The 20,428-nt window shown below is 52.1% G+C and overlaps 1 protein-coding gene across 1 annotated transcript; it reads right to left on the reverse strand.

The window, feature by feature from the left end:
- Positions 1–2,021: 2,021 nt before the first annotated feature.
- Positions 2,022–15,192, reverse strand: LRRC58 (leucine rich repeat containing 58). The gene is made up of 5 exons (XM_056848367.1): positions 14,644–15,192; positions 14,086–14,558; positions 5,564–5,692; positions 3,635–3,912; positions 2,022–2,248 (listed from the first exon to the last, which is right to left on the reverse strand). Exons 1-5 carry the CDS (start codon positions 15,190–15,192, stop codon positions 2,040–2,042), a joined length of 1,638 nt encoding a protein of 545 aa, XP_056704345.1. The 3' UTR covers positions 2,022–2,039.
- Between the last annotated feature and the right edge of the window lie 5,236 nt (positions 15,193–20,428).

Here is a 20,428-nt window from a genome sequence, read left to right on the forward strand (position 1 = left end):
CACTTCCAACTTCTACAGGACCCTCGGCGGGATTCTGTGAAATAAGTTTTGTGCTAAGGAAGCAGCATCAGGAGTAGCTTCTCACTGCATAAGACTCTTTCCTGCCTTCCCCCTATTGAGTTTGCCTTCCTTGTTTCTGTAGGGGATCCAACTGCCTTTCCTGGCAACAGGGCTTCTGCCACAGAGAGCTCATGGATTCTCAACCGTCAAACGGTATTTTGTCCTTTGAACAAAAATGACAGAGACTTTGCTTCTCTGAATCGGCATATTCACGGCAAGCCTGACTAGAAAAACTGGTTGCAAAAGGATCGCCGGCACGTATAAGACCGTGCCCATGGTACTCCTAGCCAGCGTGGTGTAAGGGTTAAGAGCGGTGGTTTGGAGTGGTGGACTCTGATCTGGCGAACCGGGTTTGATTCCCCACTCCTCCACATGAGTGGCAGACACAAATCTGGTGAACTGGATTTGTTTCCCCACTCCTACAAAGCCTGCTAGGTGACCTTGGGCTAGTCACAGCTCTCTCATCCCCACCTACCTCACAGGGCGTTTGTTGTGGGGAGGGGAAGCAAAGGTGATTGTAAGCCGGTTTGAGTCTCCCTGAAGTGGTAGAGAAAGTCAGCATATAAAAACCAACTCTTCTTCTTCTAGCGAACATTCAACTTTTGTGACCTAGCGATTTATGTTTTTCTTCTATGGAGGCTGAGAACTGTATCTAAGAGTCACTCAGATATGAAGCGAGAAGCATGGAAGCAGAAAAGGTCTGGATGAAAGGTTCAATCCTGCAGGAGCGTCGGAGAGCTTTGCCAAAGCAAAACCATACATTGCAGGACCAGAATGACCTGACAGCAGGAGTGAGAGGGATGGAAGCAGAGGTACAGATCGCTAGTCTGACTTTTCAGAACGATACAGACATAGGTATTAATAAATCCTATGGTGCTGACTGCTGCCTTTCCAGGTAAGGAATTATGTTCTTTGACAAATATAGAAAATGGAAGCTTGTTAAATAATGGCACTTGATTGTAAATGAGCCAAAGCGTGATCCCAGTAAATTTAGCAGTTTCCTGGTTAACGAGGATTTAACTCCGGCAATTTAAGATGTACTTCAAACACAGTGAAGAAAAGTTCTCCTGGAGGCACATGAAGAGCGTCTGCATAGGTAGAGGCACGTGTCACAAATGGCTGATGCAGGAGCGCTAACGAAGAGATAAGCAAAGCTGAGCAAAGGCACCAATGATAGTCCCAAAGCTATGTATAAAAAGCAAGCTGCTGCTCGCTCTCTCGAACTGAATACTGGTCATAGAAAGCAAGGACCACCTGACCCCCAGCGAGCCGGGTGCTTATTTTACCGACCTCAGAAGGATGGAAGGCTGAGTCAACCTCAAGCCGGCTACCTGAAACCGACTTCCGTCGGGATCGAACTCAGGTTGTGAGCAGAGCTTTTGACTGCAGTACTGCAGCTTACTCCTCTGCGCCATGGGCACCCCTCCTCCGAAAAGTCCAAAGAGAACAGCAAAATGTGTCTGCTTCTGGAGGAATGCGGCTAAGAATAAATAAGAATGACGAGGCACTTCCAGGGAGAGAAACGAGCATTCAAGTATGATTGCTGCCGACGATAACCCCTGGGGGATTCCTACCCACCACCACCCTAGCACTAATTTATCACAGTGACATGGTTCCAAAGGGTCCTCTTTGTATCAGTCTCAGTAGTGAAGGGCTTAGAAGCGCCCTTTCAACAAGGCTGTCAATCTCTCCTGCCCCACGATGAACGCCCATTCGTGTAAAGCAGATGGTTCCCGTGCCGGCTCCCCTCTTCACCCCACCCCAAAAAAGAAGACAATGACTCGAGCATCCTCAGGAGCATATCGACGGAACCAGTTCAGCATCTGCCGAGATACCCTTTCCACAAGCGACGAAAGGGTGGGCAGGTGGACTCGAGGGGCTGCGGTGCTCCTCGGAGAAGGTCTTCCCGACACCGCTGTCCCACACAGCTCCTCTTCTCAAAAGCGCACCGTCCCCTTCCGGGCTCCTCCCGTCCCCTTTCACCCCAGCAGAACCTTCTGCATGAGGCGTGCGGCGACGATGGCTTCGTCTTCCGAGTCGGACTCGCTTTGGGAAGTGGAGCTCTGGGAGGCGGAGCTGTAGGGGGAGGAGCACTCCGGGGAACACAGGTAGTGCATCAGCGGGAGGCGGTACTTCCCGCAGAAGTCGACGAACTTGATCTGTCGGACGCAGCTGTCGAAGTAGACGCCTTGGGGAAGGAACGAAAAAGGTCATTTCGGGTCGATAGTGAAAATGCGCATAAGGCATTTCGAATCGGTCAGCTACGTTCTGCGAGATCTTTCTGCACAGTTCTCACACAGCCTGTATCAGCAGGAAGAGGAGGAGGAAGAAGAGGTGGAAAAAGAAGAAGAGGAGGAGGAGGAAGAGGAGGAGGAGGGAGAACACATGAAGCCGCCTTATACTGAATCAGACTCTTGGTCCACCAAAGTCAGTATTGTCTACTCAGACCAGCAGTGGCTCTCCAGGGTCTCAGGCAGAGAGGTCTTTTGCATCCCTTACTTGCCTAGTCCCTTTAATAGGAGATACCGGCAATTGAACCTGGGACATCCTGCATGCCAAACAGATGCTCTACTACTGAGCCACAGCCCCTCCCCTAAGAAGAGGCAGAGGAGGAGGAGGAGGAGGAGGAGGAAGAGTTAGTTTTATATGCCAACTTTCTCTCCCACTTAAAAGGTATGTCACCCATCTTAGACCACTAGTCTTCCTTGGCTATCTTAAAGCTGGGCCAAATTAGAGGACCCGTGCTTACTGACTTTTAAATTTGTGGTGGACACTGCCATCAAGTTGCGGTTGACTTATGCCAACCCTGAAGGGTTTTCAAGGCAAGGGACTAACAGAGGCGGCTTGACATTGTCTGCCTCTGTGCAACAACCCTGGATTTCTTTGCTGGACTCCTATCCAAGTACTAACCCTGCTTAGCTTCTGAGATCTGATGAGATCAGGCTAGCCTGGCCCATCCAGGTCAGGACAAGAGATGTCCAGAGGTGGTTTGCCATTGCCTGCCTCTGTGTAGAGACCCTGAAATCCCTTGGTTCCCCCATCCAAATACTAACAAGGGCCAACCCTGCTTCGTTTCCGAGATCTGATGAGATTGGGCTAAACCTGGGCCATCCAGGTCAGGCCTTTTAAGATTAGGGAGCCTTTTTAAGGAGAGAGGAAGAGGAAAGCTGCTGGTTGGTCGTGGCTAGACAGAAAATAGATTTTTTTAAAGGTTTATACAATAGTTAAATTGTGGAACTCCCTGCCCCAGGATGTGGTAATGACCGCCAACTTGGAATGTTGTAAGGTGGGAGTGGACATGTTCATGGAGGAGAGATTCATGGAGCACAAGTCTATCAGTGGCCACTAGCCATGGTGTCTAAAGGAACCCCCATGTTCAAAGGCAGTAATCCTCTGAATACAGGTGCCAGGAGGAAAATCACGGGAAGGTCTCGGCCTCCGTGCCCTGTTGTTGGCTCTCCAGAGGAATTAGTTGGCCACTGTGTGAGACAGGATGCTGGAACCAGCTGGACCACTGGTCTGATCCTGTAGGGCTCTTCTTATGTTCTTAGGTAAGGCATACTGCAGAACTCACCTCCACATTTGGGGTTAGGGCAATTGCTGGCCAGATCCAAGTACCGGAGGAGGTTCTCGGGAAGATCGGCGGGCGTGTAGGAAATGTTGCGGGTCTTAACAGTGCGGCCAGCCAGCTCCCGGAGGCTGGGAGGGTTGTACGTCAAGTCGCGGACGAACCGCACCACCAACGGGTTCCCACGCAAGCTCAGTTCTTCGAGGTGAACGAGATTGAGGATCTCCCGAGGAAGGTAGGTCAACAGGTTGTTATGGAGGCTAAGAGAACGCAGGGAAGGCAGCCTGGAAGCCAAGGTGGAGAAAAGGGTAAGACGAGGCAGACTGTGCCAGATTTCGAATGCTCTCAAACCCTCGGGCTCCCAAAGAAAAACCGTAGGGAGCCAATCTTAACACCCTCTGATGTTTTTGCACTATCTTCTGAACCTGACGGAAAAGGACAGCACAGACTACCCCAGGATCTGATGTCATGTTCTGAAGTTTCTTCCGTTGAAATAAAAGATTTTGGCCATTCACGCATGGGAGGTTTTGCCTTGGATTTGCTGCTCTCCAGATGTACATTTTCCCCAAACCAAATTCTCAAAACTCGAAAATACCCCCTCCCCTGAGGAGTTCTGAGAATCTGGATGGGGGAAACGTGCATCTAGAGAGCAGCAAACCCAAGGCAAAACCTCCCGTGCGTAAATGGCCGTTGTGACATCCAACCTGAAGAAAAGTTCTGGAGAACTCAAAGATTGCATGTTGCTGTATTTCACTAGGTTGGTGCTAATAACAGGTATTCGGTGGACTGTGTTGGGGGGGGGGGTGTTTCCCCCCGGACCGTGTTTCTCTGTGCAAGGGAAATACTTCACGGGCCCTATACAGTGGGACACAAATAGCTCACCTCTCCTTCCTCCTGCATACCTGGCAGCCTGGCCCTTCTCAAGCCCCATAACGTCCTTGCGCCTTAAAGCGGCACCCATTTGGCATTTAAGCCAGCCATTAAGGCTAGATTCGAGACGCCAAGGCCGCAGGGGCTGGCGGTCTGGCTTCAGGGCTGCACGTTCTGCTGCAAGGAAGACTCCGACTCAAGGTGGAGAGAGGAATTTCTTCACATCTAGATCCCCATCAAATCCTCTCCTCTTTCCAATCTGTTCCAAAGATCTGAGAAGGGCGGGAGTTGAGAAAGAGGCACAAATCTCAGCAGCGTTGGAATTCCTGGCAAACTTCCACCTTGGAGCCAAGACGAGGAGCGTCAGTTTGTGAGAATGAGTAGTAGAAGAAGAGTTGGTTTTTATATGCCGACTTTCTCTACCACGTAAGAATCAAACCGGCTTACAATCACCTTCCCTTCCCCTCCCCACAACAGACACCCTGTGAGGTAGGTGGGGCTGAGAGAATGTGAGTAGCCCAAGGTCACCCAGCTGGCTTCATGTGGAGGAGTGGGGAATCAAACCTGGTTCTCCAGATCAGAATCCACTGCTCCAAACCACTGCTCTTAACCACTACACCACGCTGGCCAAATAACTAAAGGGTCACCGCGGAGTACATCCAAGCCTCATGGACATTGGAATTTATGTTGCAAACATCCAGAAAGAAACAGGCATGCAAGAACCTGCTCTCAACCCATCCAGATAAAGATTACTCACTTAGGGATATTGATCTTCTACACAGATAACGCTTCTGCACAGAAAGAACATGCAAATCGCAGGCAGGCATATAGAGATGGCAAGATTTGCTGTGAATTAAAACGGGGTGCACACACTGTAGGTTGCTGTCTGTCACAGCTGCCCAGCACACACCACAAGATGACTCGCATAAGACAATATAGGCACGGCACACATATTTCTTCCTGTACACAAATACCCTCTCGAGAAGGGTGCTGCCAAGTTCAAAAGCAGTTATGTATCCACAACGGACCAAGACTCAAAACAATTAAAGGGTCAGAGATACTCACTGGGCCAGCTGAGGGGGAATGCTCTGAATCTTGTTATCACACAGCACTAGATAACTTAGCGAAGGCAGGTTCGCCAGCTCCGGTGGGATCGAAGTAATGAAATTCCCTCCGAGGTACAAAAACTCTAAACTGAAAAAAAAAAAGTGATAATGTTCTCTTAGTTAGCTTCAGTTTCTCCCAGCGTTACACAACCAGGTGGTTCACAGCGGAAATCATGCTCTCCCCAAAGACACCCCCCCCCGGCAGGAAGACGCAAACAGGTATTAGCATAATCTATATTTGCTTAGGGCTGTTTAGCTTGGAAAGAAGGCGGTTAAGGGGAGATATGATAAGAGCTCTATAAAATCATGCATGGTATGGAGAGAGTGGACAGGGAGAAGTTTTTCTCCCTCTCCCATAAGACTAGAACTCAGGGTCATCTGCTGAAGCCGGAGGGTGAGAGTTTCAAAACAGATAAAATGAAGTCTTTATTCACACAACAATTGTGAAACTCCCTGGCCCAGGATGTAGTGACTTGGAGGCCGTCAACCCTACTTTAAGGCACCACTGGATTGAGCAATATCAGAGTTTGCCTCCCAAATCAGGCATTTTCAGCAGAGGGAACAGATCAGTTGCAAGCGATCTGTCACCTGGAGATCAGTTGCAATCCCGGGAGATCCCCAGGCCCCCCTGCAGGTTGGCAACCCCATTTTAAGACCCGAACCCCTGGATTGAGCAATATCAGAGTTTGCCTCCCGAATCAGGCATTTTCTGTAGAGGGAACTGATCAGATCTGTCACTTGGAGATCAGTTGCAATCCCGGGAAATAAATCAATCCCCGGCATCTCCAATTAGGGACCAGGCAAGGAGGTGATGTGAAAGATCTCTACCTGAGTGTCAGGCTGCTATCTCGGTTTCGTTATTGCCTCTGTCTCTGCGCTGTATTGTCTGCCCCCCAAGGTCGCATACCTAGGCCTGGGAACTCAGCTCCTGGGAAACTGTATTCAGCCTATGCGTGTAATCTCCCGCCTTTCCTGCCTTATAATATCTCCCAGCTAGTGAGTCTCTCATAGCTGTCATTTTATTCGTTTGCACTGTATGCCTATTTGACCAGTAAAAGCCATCTGTTTGGACTCTATATGACTTTGTGGTGATTTCTGGTTCTGTGGGCCAAGGGCTGACATTATGACAGCTATCCCTCTTCACCATTCTACTAGCCAGGCTGGAGCCCAGGGGGGTTCGCCTGCCACTTGGATGGGAGCTGTGCAGCTCTCCAGGTGATCTACTACCCTGGAGCCCTTCTCTGAGGATCCTACTCTGTTACAAGACGTAATCGCTGAACTTTTCCGGACGACCCGAGAGGTTTGCCGCTTGAGGGGACTGGTACAGGAACAGTGGCAATCTCTTGCAGGACGTCTCTGGATGTTAACGTCGGAGGATACTGATGCTCGTTTAGATCTTCAGGACTTGGATCAATTACTGGACGATGCCCGATTGGCGACTGAGGATTTACAAATATTAACTGGACTTTTGGATAATCTTATTTCTCGAGAAACTCTTTCTACCATGGCGGGAGCCCCACCGGAGGGTTTTTCCCTGATCCCGGATGCAGCCAGCTGTCAGGCTGAGGCCAAGCGAGTCGCTATTAGCACCGCTCTTCTCCTTGTGGAATGTACAAAGGACACCCCGGTAGCCACCTTGGCTCAAGTTTTGACCTCGACCTTTGGAGCCGAGGCACCCGCACTGGCGGTTCGAGTACAACCTCTGCTAGGCGGGGAACCCGACCCCATACTCTCACTCCTGGAGACAGAACTTTTGCCGCGCATTACGGCAGAGACTGCCCTGAGACTTGAGAACGCCAAAGTTCTTGCGGATCAGCAAGCCGCCGAAGCGGCTAAGGTCGCAAGAGAGAGAGAGGCTGCGGAAGCAGCCAGGGCGGCTGCAGCAAGGATTAGGAATCAGGCGAACGTGGACACGCGCCCTAAGGGCAATGTACTAGGGCTATCAGGTCTGTCCTTTTCCCCGGCGTTTGTCCCGTCGCGCGCGACCCAACGCGCACGCCGTTTGGCTGACCGACGTCGAGACTCAGGAGAGTCTGAAGACGAGGATTTATATGGGGATAGCTCTCAATGGGCCACAAGCTTCCGGACCAGTAAGCCTCATCTTACTGGTGGCCCAAGTGAGGAGGTTCATCTCTTACGAGCCCAGAATCGGGAGCTCTCCGACCGTGTTGATCAACTCCAGGAAGTAATGGAACGTATGCTTCAGGAGAACAGGCAATTACAACAAACCCTGATAGCTCAGAGACAGCCCGTTCCGATACCGGGTCAGGGGGTACCCGTACAGCCACCCGCTAATGTGCCTGCTCCACCCTTGCCTCCTGGAGCTCCTGTTGCTCCTCCGCCCGGACCACCCGTGCAACCACCCGCTAATGTGCCTGCTCCACCCTTGCCTCCTGGAGCTCCTGTTGTCCCTCCGCCCGGACCACCCGTGCAACCGGGTCAACCTGCGCCCGGCCCTTGGAAGCAACTCAAATTGAGAACTACGTATGACGGATCTCTCGAGACTTTGCCTTGTTTCTTGCATCAAGTGGACAGTTATATGCGAGAACAAGGACAACTTTTCCCCACGGAAGACAGCCGGGTGCGTTACGTAGCTTCCCTTCTGACAGGTAAAGCGGCTGACTGGATGGTCCTCCAGTTTGACACCCGCTCTCGTGCTATTCGTTCCCTCAACAACTTCATGACTGCCCTGAGAAGAAGGTTTGAGGACCCCTTCCTGGGGGAAAGAGCCAAAACGGAACTCTTACAATTAAAACAAGGCTCTGCTACAGTACGAGAATTTGCCGATGAATTTCAACGACTGGCAAGTAAAATTGTAGGTTGGCCCGAGACCACCCTGATCCATCATTTCAGGGAAGCCTTGCATCCTGACATTCTGAACTGGTCTTACATGCGGGGCGATCCCGATACCCTCGAAGACTGGATCCTATTAGCCGAGGAAGTGGAAAGCCGCCGACGCTTTATTTCTCTCGTCCGTCAAAAGCACAAGGAAAAAGGCACCCAAAAGCCTCAACCCAAGGCACCACTGCTCATCCCACGAAATCCCCCACGTCCGCCCCAGGAACGTGAAGCCCGATTTCAGAGGGGTGCCTGTCTTACTTGCGGAGAAATGGGCCACTTTGCAGCCGTTTGCCCGCGCCGCCAGGAATTATTTCGTCCCAGCACGACAACCCGCGCCCGAGGTCGTCCACCACGCAGAGGCACCGCGGCCACCCGCAGCGCAGCTCCGGGAAGACCCACACCCTCTGCACTCCATGCCGGGGACCCAGCCTCCCTGCCTACTACCAACGACCCCGCCGGGTCTCGGATTACAAGTGCCCCATTGGGGGACAACTTTCCCTCTTCGGATGAGGAAAATCCTTGGATTTCTCCAGCCTTAAACCTGGAATCTCCCCTCGACTTGTCAAAAAACGGCTCCGGTCTGTGGTGAATGGAGCGTCTCCACAGACCTCTCAGGATCTTCCTATCAAACCGAATGCTCCTACCAAAATCAAAGAAGTGGACTCCACCGTCTACGTGGATGCAGTTTTACAACAACTTAACGGTGGCCCACAAATCTCCGTCAAAGCACTAATTGACTCCGGTTGCTGTCGCACTCTCATAAGCGAAACCACTTTTGCTGCACTCAGAGCCGACTCTGAGGCTTTACCCGCCCCCGTCCAATTTGCCCAAATGGACGGAAGCCATTTCCAGGGGGGTCCAGTTGATCACCGCACCATAGGGGTGGCAATGGGAATTGGTTCCCACTGGGAACATATAGACTTCACTATAGCCCCTATCCGATTTGACGTGGTCTTGGGAATTAACTGGATTAAAGGACATAGTCCCAGTATTGATTGGGAAACAAACACTATCTCCTTCGCTAGTCCCACCTGCGACCAGCATCGGCAAAACTTTGCTCTGCTATATCCGCCCGTTCCAGCATTAACCTCTACCGCCCCAACACCACCGGCTCTACCCGCTGTATACCGGGACTTTGAAGATGTCTTCGACCTTAGGGAATGTGATGCCTTACCCCCCCACCGGGCCTCAGACTGTGCGATTGAAGTGGTAAAGGACTGCACATTGACCAAGAGTAAGATTTACCCTATGAGCGCTTCCGAGCGCACTGTCCTCCGGGACTTTTTGGACAAAAACCTCGCCAGAGGGTTCATTCGCCCTTCGAATGCCCCAAACTCGGCCCCCGCGTTTTTCGTCCGGAAAAAAGAGGGCGACCTTCGCCTGTGCATTGACTTCAGAAAGCTCAATGCGGTTACCCAGACCAACGCCTATCCTATCCCATTAATATCAGATATTTTGGGACAATTACAGGAAGGCCGTGTGTTCTCTAAATTAGACTTGGTGGAAGCTTACTACCGAGTCCGTATCCGCGAAGGGGATGAGCACCTCACTGCCTTCTCTAGCTGTTTCGGAATGTATGAATTCCTTGTGATGCCGTTCGGATTAAAAGGGGCCCCGGGGGTCTTCATGCAACTCATCAATGAAATCCTACATGACCTTCTATATCGTGGGGTGGTGGTCTACTTAGATGACATTCTCATTTATTCGAAAACTATGGACGAGCATGTGGCTCTGGTCAGGGAAGTTCTGCAACGCCTGCGTAACCATCAACTTTTCGCAAAACTAGCTAAGTGCGAATTTCACCAAAGCAAACTCACGTTTTTGGGATACATCATCTCCCACCAAGGTCTTCGCATGGACCCCGCCAAAGTCCAAGCCGTCCTCGATTGGACTCCCCCCACCAACCGTAAGCAAGTACAGCAATTTCTGGGATTTGCAAACTTCTATCGAGGATTCATCCCTAACTTCGCCCAGGTGGCTCTACCCATTACGGACCTACTGAAAACTAAGGGAAAAGTAAGCTCGGCTGCCTTGCCCTCCGCAAAAATCCTATGGACTGAGCAATGCCAAGCCGCCTTTCTGGCCCTCAAACGCCTCTTCACTTCGGAGCCGGTGCTACAGCACCCAGACCCAAATCAAATGTTCATTGTGCAAGTCGATGCTTCCGATGTAGCCATGGGAGGGGCTCTCCTCCAGCAAGGACCGGATGGTCTTCTTCACCCTTGCGCTTACTTTTCAAAAATTTTTGCGCACGCTCAATTAAACTGGCCCATCTGGGAGAAAGAGGCCTCAGCAGTTCATCATGCACTGACTCTATGGCGACAATTCTTGGAAGGGTCTAAAGTCCCCTTTGAGGTTTGGACCGATCACAAAAATCTAGCTGCCCTCACGGGGTCCCATAAGCTATCGGCGAAACAACAACGGTGGGCGGAGTTCTTTGCTCAGTTCCGTTTCACCCTGAAGCACGTCCCTGGGAAGCAGAACGTTCTCGCGGATGCCCTCTCCCGTTTACCACAATATCCGGTAAAACTCGAGAGACCCACCAACTCTCTGTTCACCCCTATGCAACGTGGGGCCCTACCTATGCTGGCTGTGCAAACTCGATCCCAGCATCAGCACACCTTACCCAACTTACAAGCTCCGCCAGCCCAACCGGCTGCCCAGCCGCCACCGCAACAAACCGGAGTTCCCGCCCTTCCTACCCCTCCGACCGCCCAGCCGCCTGCAGTCTGCGCGCCGCCGCACGTAAGCACTAGCCCCATAACTGTTTCTAAGAGCTCCACGGCCGACGGGGGGGCCCCCTCCAAAATCCCCATCTCCGAGTCCTTTTTAACTGTCCTTCGGGACCAGTGCCTTTTAGAACGTTCCGCTCATACCCTACCTCCTGGTGTTTTGGAACAAGGAGGATCCTGGTACAAGGACTCGAAATTGTATGTCCCCAAGGCTCTCCGGAAGGACGTTTTACATTTAGCCCATGGAGCCAAAACAGCTGGGCACTTTGGGTTTCTGAAAACCCTTCACTTATTGCGCAGACAGTTCTGGTGGGGGGGAATGCGTTCCGACATTGACTCCTTCATCCGCAGCTGTCCCGTTTGTGCCGCTGCGAAACGATCGCAGGGCAAACCCCCGGGACTGCTACAACCTCTTGAAACGCCCAGCAAACCTTGGGAAGTGATTGCTATGGACTTCATGACTGATCTCCCTCTCAGTGGGGGTAAAACTGTGTTGTGGGTTGTTACTGATTTGTTTTCTAAGCAAATACATTTGATTCCATGCGCAGGGATCCCCTCTGCTCAGAAACTGGCCCGCCTCTTCGTGACGCATATCTTTCGTTTACATTCGTTTCCGCGTAAGATAATTTGTGACCGCGGAAGTGGTTTCGTTTCTAAGTTTTGGAAAGCTTTCCTCAAGTTGGTGGGAGTGGAACAAGGGTTGTCTAGTGCATACCATCCTCAAACTGATGGTCAAACTGAACGTGTCAATGCTGTACTTGAATGTTATTTACGCTGTTATGTTAACTACCACCAGGATAACTGGGTGGAACTGTTACCTTTAGCAGAATATGCCTACAATAATGCCATGCATCAATCCACAGGTTTTAGCCCATTTTTTGCTGTGTATGGGCAAGATTTCAGTCCCATCGCTCCTGCAGATGATGTGGAGGGGGAGGGGAACCCCGACATTGCCTCCTGGGCACACGCCCTCCGTACCACTTGGCCCTGGCTCGTTAGCAACCTCGACCAGGCCAAACGTAAATACAAAGCGCAAGCTGACAAACATCGCTCCCCCGGGGGTGATCTGCAAGTGGGTGCTTTGGTTTACCTTTCCACCAAAAATCTCCGTTCCACCCAACCGTGCCATAAGCTCAGTGCTAAATTCATTGGCCCTTTCCCCATCACCCGGGTCATAAACCCTGTCACGGTGGAACTGGCTCTCCCCAAATCCTTGAGGCGTGTGCATCCTGTCTTCCACATTAGCCTCCTCAAACCCCATGTTGCTTCTCCACAGTGGCATCCGGACCCACCTCCTGCGCAACCCATCATGGTGGGGGGGGAGGAACACTTCGAAGTCTCCAAGATCCTTGACTCCCGTGTTCACCATGGCAACCTGCAATATTTAGTCCGTTGGAAACATTTCCCCCCTGCCTATGACGAATGGGTGCGCGCACGGGATGTCTCCGCCCCCGACCTCGTCGACGCCTTTCACATTGCTTACCCGGATAGGCCAGCCCCCTTGCGAACTGGGAGGGGGCCTTAAGGGGAGCAGAATGTCAGGCTGCTATCTCGGTTTCGTTATTGCCTCTGTCTCTGCGCTGTATTGTCTGCCCCCCAAGGTCGCATACCTAGGCCTGGGAACTCAGCTCCTGGGAAACTGTATTCAGCCTATGCGTGTAATCTCCCGCCTTTCCTGCCTTATAATATCTCCCAGCTAGTGAGTCTCTCATAGCTGTCATTTTATTCGTTTGCACTGTATGCCTATTTGACCAGTAAAAGCCATCTGTTTGGACTCTATATGACTTTGTGGTGATTTCTGGTTCTGTGGGCCAAGGGCTGACACTGAGACCCTGGAGAGCCGCTGCCGGTCTGAGTAGACAATACTGACTTGGATGGACCCTCAAGGGTGTGATTCAGTATAAGGCAGCTTCATGAGATCCCTTGCCCCACCAGTAGGCTGGCAACCCCACTTTAAGGCCCGCCCCCACCCCCCACCCCAGGATTGAGCAATACCAGAATTTGCCTTCCAAACCAGCCATTTCCTCCAGAAGGAACTTGGAGATCAGTTGCAATCCCGGGAGATCCCCCAGGCCCCACCTGGAGGCTGGCAACCCCGCTTTAAGGCACCCCTGGATTGAGCAAAACCAGTTTGCCTTCCAAACCAGCCATTTCCTGCAGAGGGAACTTATCTGTCGCTTGGACATCAGTTGCAATCCCGGGAGATCCTTTACGGCACCCCTGGAATTATCAAAATCAGATTTCCTCCCCCCGCCCCTCACCTGCAGAGGGGACCGCTCAATTGCAAGCGACCTGTCTCACCTGGAGATCAGTTGTGTAGCGGTAAACAGGGGTTTGTGGGGGAAATAGAGACCCGAACCGTTATTTCAAGAAAACAGTTTATTCTGGCAGCTGCGACCCAGAGGCCCTAATGGGCAGAAATCTCTGAGTCCTGATCCTACTGAGGAAGGGATATTTATCCAAATTCAAGATAGGACAGCCATCAACATTCAGGGCATATCTGATTGTAATACAGACAGAGAGGCGGCAGGATAGTAACAGTTCCACCCACTTCTTGTTAGGGTTCACTGTAAGCCTCCGTGACTCTTGCCCCAATTACTAGCACACAGAGATACCCTGCCCAGCAACAAGCTATTCCCTTGCTGTCCTAATACATTTCAGTACACTTACACAAAGGAAAAGAGGTTGTTACAAATTGCAAAACCAGTGGCTCTTCCATCGCCAGGGGAAGCCTACCTTGCTGTCCTAATACATTTCGACACATTTACAGAAAGGAAAAGAGATTATTACAAATTGCAAAACCCGTGGATCTCCGCTGCCCCCCCCCCCCGGGAGATCCCCGCAGGCCCCACCTGGAGGCCGGCGACCCCGCCCCCCCGGCCCCCCGCCCCCCCCCGCGGCGGCTCACCTGCGGAGCTGCTGGATGGCGGCGGGGATGGCGGCGAGGCGGTTGCCGCCCAGGCTGAGGCTGCGCAGGCCGCGCAGGGCGAGGAGGGCGTCGGGCAGGCGGGCGAAGCGGTTGCCGCTGAGGTTGAGGACGCGGAGCGAGCGCGCCAGGGCGGAGGCGGCCAGGCCCTTGGGCAGCGCGCCCTCGCCGCCCAGCCCGTTGTTCTTGGCCAGCAGCGTGTGGAGGCGGCCCAGGCCCAGCACCTCGGGCCCCAGCGCAGACAGCCCCGTGCCGCTCACGTCCAGCGCCTCCAGCGCAGGGAAACGCCGCCCCAGCCCCGCCGGCAGCCCGCCCGACGCAGACAGCCACGCGCGGGGCACCGCCAGGCGACGCGACGGAGAGGCCGCCGCCTCCGCCGCCTCCTCCTCCACCTCCTCCGCCACCTGCCCCGGCGCCGCCGCCATCTTGCCCGCCACGCAGCCCCGCCCCGGAACCTGCCTGAGGCAAAGCCCGGCCCTCCCGCCCCGGCAAGTCTCTCCCTCGCATGCGCGTTCCCGGGCGGGCCTGCCGCCATCTTGCCCGCCCGGGAACGTGCATAGGGCACAGTGCGGCCCTCCCGGCCCGGCAAGTCTTTTGCCCGCATGCAAGTTCCCGGGCGGCCCCCCCGGGACCCGCCGCCATCTTGCCCGCCCGGGAACCTGCATAGGGCAGAGTTCGGCTCTTCTGCCCCGGCAAGATTCTCACTCGCATGCACGTTCCCGGGCGGCCGCGAGGACCAGCGCTGCTGCCGATGCAGCTGCCGCCGCCATCTTGCTCGCCCCGGAACCTGCCTAAGGCAAAGCCAGGCTCTCCCGCCCCGGCAAGTTTCTCCTTTGCATGCAGGTTCCCGGGACCCGCCGCCATCTTGCCAGCCCCGGAACCTGCATAGGGCACAGTGAGGCCCTCCTGCCCCGGCAAGATTCTCGCTCGCATACAGGTTCCCGGGCGGCCCCGAGGACCAGCGCTGCTGCCGATGCAGCTGCCGCCACCATCTTGCCCGCCCGGGAACCTGCATAGGGCAGAATTCGGCCCTCCCGGCCCGGCAAGTCTCTCCTTCGCATGCACGTTCCCGGGCGGGCCCGCGGCCATCTTGCCCGCCCGGGAACCTGCATAGGGCACAGTGCGGCCCTCCCGGCCCGGCAAGACTCTCGCTAGTATGCGGGTTCCCGGGCAGCCCTGAAGACCCGCCCCGGAACCTGCCTAAGTGAAAGCCCTGCCCTCGCGCCCCGGCAAGTCTCTCGTTTGCATGCAGGTTCCCGGGCGGGCCCCCCCGGGACCCGCCGCCGTCTTGCCCGCCCGGGAACCTGCATAGGGCACAGTGCTGCCCTCCCGGCCCGGCAAGACTCTTGCTCGTATACAGGTTCCCGGGCGGCTCCGAGGACCCGCACTGCTGCCGATGCAGCTGCCGCCGCCATCTTGCCCGCCCGGGAACCTGCATAGGGCACAGTGCGGCCCTCCTGCCCTGTCAATACTCTCTCTCGCATGCAGGTTCCCGGGCGGCCCCAAAGGACTCCTCGTACGACCTATGCAGCTTCCCGGGCAGGCGGCGGGGGGAACGTGTCACGGAATCCGGACTGAACCACTTGGCAGGGAAAGGGGCGGGGGTGTTACAGGGTGGCGCGCCCCCCTCCAGTCGCACAGCCCCTACCTTGCACGGAGAACAGTAGCCTCTCAGGGAGAAGCCTTTCTTCGCACAATGCATAGTCCAGTTGTGGAACTCCCTGCCCCAGGAGGTGGTGATGGCTGCCAACCTGGAGGGCTTGAAGAGGGGAGTGGGCATGCTCGTGGAGGAGAGGGCTATCCGTGGCCGCTAGTCAAAATGGATACAAGTCATGATGCATCCCTATTCTCTCCAGGATCAGAGGAGCAGGCCTATTATGTTAGGTGATGTGGAACTAGGGTTGCCAATTTCCAGGTGGTAATAGAAAAAAGAGACACCACTGTACTGATACTATATAGTTAGGAAATGAGCACAGGAGCGACACAACAATATAGTTACGAAATGCAAAAAGATTCTATTGGAAAAGTTACACATAGTCAGCAACAACAATGCAAAAACAATGGGTCTAACAAGATCCTATATCTATAATAGTAAAGTCCAATAGTCACTGATGTATATATTTTCAAGATAGTTCAGCAGAAGAAATATTGTTTTCCAAAGATGACACGGGGATACGGCCGTTTCAAATTTCTTCAATGCTGCACTGAACGTATCCTAAGTGGAACGTGGTGACTATCTTGTGTTGTAATGCCTGAAATCATTATATGCTATGGGAAATGTATTGGAAATATATTCTTTGATTTGAAATATATTCTTTGTACTCAATAAAGTATATCTGCACTCATGAACATGCCACACTCAGCATATTAAAGGTGGCTTGTATAGTTACACCAAGCACTTGCAGAGGTTACAGGCCTCAAGTATAAGAGGCCCACTGTTGCTCCTTAGTTAGAAGCTAATTAAAGAATCCATAGATGGCTTTAGTATGCTTGCATAAGCTGGTTTTCCAGAGATAAGAACCAGCTAGGAACCCTCTTAGTTAGCCTTGGCAGCTGCCAGGGTCCAAGATAAGAAGAACTGCAGTAATTTAGGATGAAATAGAGAAGCACCTGGGAATATGGGTCTTCACTGCTCATTAGTGAGAATGAGATCACCATTTCTATGTAACGCCTCCGAATCTCTAATAGGGTATTCAAATCCTTAAATGTCTATTATTGGTTCTATGTATTGACGCCATGTATTTCGTCTTTTGTACCTCCCATTACCAAAGATTATATCCGTGCTTGCACTCCTTTGATGTTTGTGTGAATTGTCCTGCGCATTTGGGCAATTTTCACCCGGTGTGTATATTGGGCCTAATAAACAAACTACTTTGAACCATCAACCTCCTACTGTGTTATTGTCATTGGGAATTGATACAATAATACAGGCATATCAGTATCTTTAACTGCAGTAAAAAATGATATGAATCAAGTTTTCGTGATGTTTGGGGACTGATGAATTGTATTGAAGAAATTTGAAACGGACGTATCCCCGTGTCATCTTTGGAAAACAATATTTCTTCTGCTGAACTATCTTGAAAATACATACATCAGTGACTATTGGACTTTACTATTATAGATATAGGATCTTGTTAGACCCATTGTTTTTGTATTGTTGTTGCTTACTATATATAACTTTTCCAATAGAATCTTTTTGCATTTTGTAACTACATTGTTGTGTCACTCCTGTGCTAATTTCCAGGTGGTGGCTGGAGATCTCCCATTATTACAACTGATCTCCGGCTGATACAGATCCATTCACCTGGAGAAAATGTCCGCTTTGGCAATTGGGCTCTACGGCATTGAAGTCCCTCTCCTCCCCAAACCCCACCCTCCTCAGGCTCCACCCCTAAAATCTCCAGGTATTCCCCAACCCAGAGCTGGCAACCCTATGTGGAACACAGGCAGGATGGTGCTGCTGCCGTCGTCTTGTCTGTGAGCTTCCTGGAGGCACCTGGTTGGCCACTGTGCGAACAGACTGCTGGACTTGATGGCCTGATCCAGCAGGGCTTTTCTTATGTTCTTATGAGAAAGGAGTCTCATCTTCTAGAACTTCCTTCCCCGCCCCCGATCTAGATTGCTAAGAAAAGGGAGGGATCATACCATGGTCTGAGCCGTATGTTAACCAATAGCCAAATACCTAGAAACTGTGGCGGAATCACTCCTCACCAGGCCGAGCCTACCTCTCAGGGCTGTTGTGAGGATGCTAGGCGCATGGAATTACAACATCTCCAGGTTACAGAGATCAGTCCCCCTGGAGAAAGTGGCCACTTTGGAAGGCGGACTCTATGGCATTATATCTCACAGATTCTATGGCATTATGCCTTTTCCAAACCCTGCCCTCCCTGGGCTCAGCTGCCAGGTCTCCAAGAGTTTCCCAACCTCTGGTTGGCAGCCCTGACACTTGAAGGGTTGGAATTAAAAATTAGGAAGAACGATTCATTTCATAACAGGAGAGAAAATAACCTTTCTTCAGCAAAGGCATGCCAGTGGGAGACTCCAGTAAATGCTGAATTATAATTAATCTGCTGCATCAGCCAAGGTTTAAACAGATCCGGCACCTTTCTTAGTCATGACAGGTGTTTAAATTGCTTAACGTCACTAGGTTAGCTTGTTATAGCTGTGAATGGTTACTATGCTAACATTTCAGGCTTTTGAGTTTTGGATGGAAATGTCAAAACCTTGAGGTTTCACAAAAGTTAAAGCCTGCTTTTGTTTTTTTTAAAAGGTCGATATTCTACTCCTTGAGTTCTGCAGATCCTACAATAAATATTCCAAAGAGAGCTTGGAATTTGGAGGGGCGGGGGAAGCACCTATTAGCTCCACTAAAGCAACGCAGCAACCGCCAGGAACTCTGAACCCATTATTCATTCAACGGATTCAACAGCTCTTGGCACTGGCGACGTGCTGGTAATTTTCCATGAAACAAAAGGGAACGGATTTGTAAAGGGCAGTCCCGAGTCTGAACCAAAAAAGAAAAGCAAGTGGCCTTGCTTTGCTACTGTGGCCCAAAGCATCCTAACGTAGCAATATTCCTGTGTCCCCTGTCTCTTGCTGTTATGTGCTAGACCAAGGGTGTCAAGCATACAGCCTGCGGGCCGGATCCGGCCCCTTGAGAGCTGTTTTCTGGCCGCGAGCCAGCAACCCCTTCCCCGCTCCCGATCTGGGCTGGCGAGGCATGGCCCAGCCCGATTGGGTTGCCAACCTCCAGGTACTAGCTGGAGATCTCCTCTATTACAACTGATCTCCGGCAGACAGAGATTGGTCCACCTGGAGAAAATGGCCACTTGGGCAATCGGACTCTAAGGCATTGAAGTCCCTCCCCAAACCCCGCCCTCCTCAGGCTCTGCCCCAAAAAAAACCTCCCGCCAGTGGCAAAGAGGGACCTGGCAACGATACTGTACAGCAAATCAGAAATACAAGTGTGACTTTAAAACACCAGCATGTGAGGAACTCCATGCTGATGTCATACATCAGTTGCTGCAAACCACACGACCAATACGGTTCATCGCCTGGCCCCCTCCAAAGGGCAGACAGACGGGATCAACCATAAGGAGCAGCTGTGGCTCAGTGGTAGAGCATCTGCTCGGCATGCAGAAGGTCCCAGGTTCAATCCCTGGCATCTCCAGTTAAAAGGACCAGGCACGTAGGTGATGTGAAAGACCCTGGACAGCCGCTGCCGGTCTGAGTAGACAATACTGACTTTGATGGACCGAGGGTCTGATTCTGTATAAGGCACCTTCATGTGTTTAAAAAAAGGCCTAGATTGTGATGGCACTCTTACTAGGAAGGAAGTCCAGAATCACTGTCAAGGAGTAACACTTCCACAAGTCCTGGCGACACACCTTTGCGCATACATGTGTGCATGAGTTAGGGAGACTAAATGCCTTTTCCAGAGGCTAACGTCCATTTAGCCATCCCTTAGTCCCTGAGGCCATAACCAGGAATCCAAAACCCTCTTCCCGCTAAAGCTGTGATCTCATCTCCCTTGTGGGGAAATGCCCAATGAACTCAGTAGCTATTGCCATGACTCTGTTGACTCAGACGTTGAGCGCTGCTGAGTTCAGTGGAACCTGCTTCCGAGGCCGTGTCGTTTCTTTTTTGTACACAGCCCCCCCGCCCCACCCCAATCCAGCTTCCCGTCAAGCAAACAAGCTTTTAAAAAAGAAAGAAAAGGACGACGACAAAGCTTTCAATGTTTGGTATACCAAAGTGAGGAGACTGACACCCCTGATTTTATTGTCAGGATTCCTAAATTGCATGGGACGGACACTGACCTCATGCCGAGGAATGCAACGGCCTCTCTTCTTACCCTGCTTGGGGTCTAGTTATTCCCTTTTCGCTGCATGGGAAATGCAAAATCCCGGCTGGGCACGTTCCCCTTCAGGCATCAGAGCAGTAGTGCCATAACCGGAAGCCCCCCAGGCATTTGCATTTAGGTAGGGCTGTATTGTCCAAAGATGCTCTCCGAAAACAATTAAATTACTTCACGAGCATCTCCTCGGAAAGATATGGGGCGAACTGCTTGTGTGTTTGGCCCCCAAACATTTCTAACGCCTTCTATTTAATTACCAGGCCACAGTTCCCCGCCCCCCCCCCCAAACTGAGATCAAGAATCCCTTCCTTGTAGAAGAAAATCCTGGGGGGTGATAGAAAGCAACAGAGGACATGTCCGCTCCTCTTTGCTGAGAGAGACAAGTCCTGGACCTGTTCTGAAAACCTCATCTTGCCCTATTCAGGCCCTTTACAATAAAGGAGCTGAAATACCAGATCCCGGGAGGGC

The sequence above is a fragment of the Euleptes europaea genome, chromosome 4 (genome assembly GCF_029931775.1).
Source record: "Euleptes europaea isolate rEulEur1 chromosome 4, rEulEur1.hap1, whole genome shotgun sequence".
NCBI classification, from domain to species: domain Eukaryota; kingdom Metazoa; phylum Chordata; class Lepidosauria; order Squamata; family Sphaerodactylidae; genus Euleptes; species Euleptes europaea.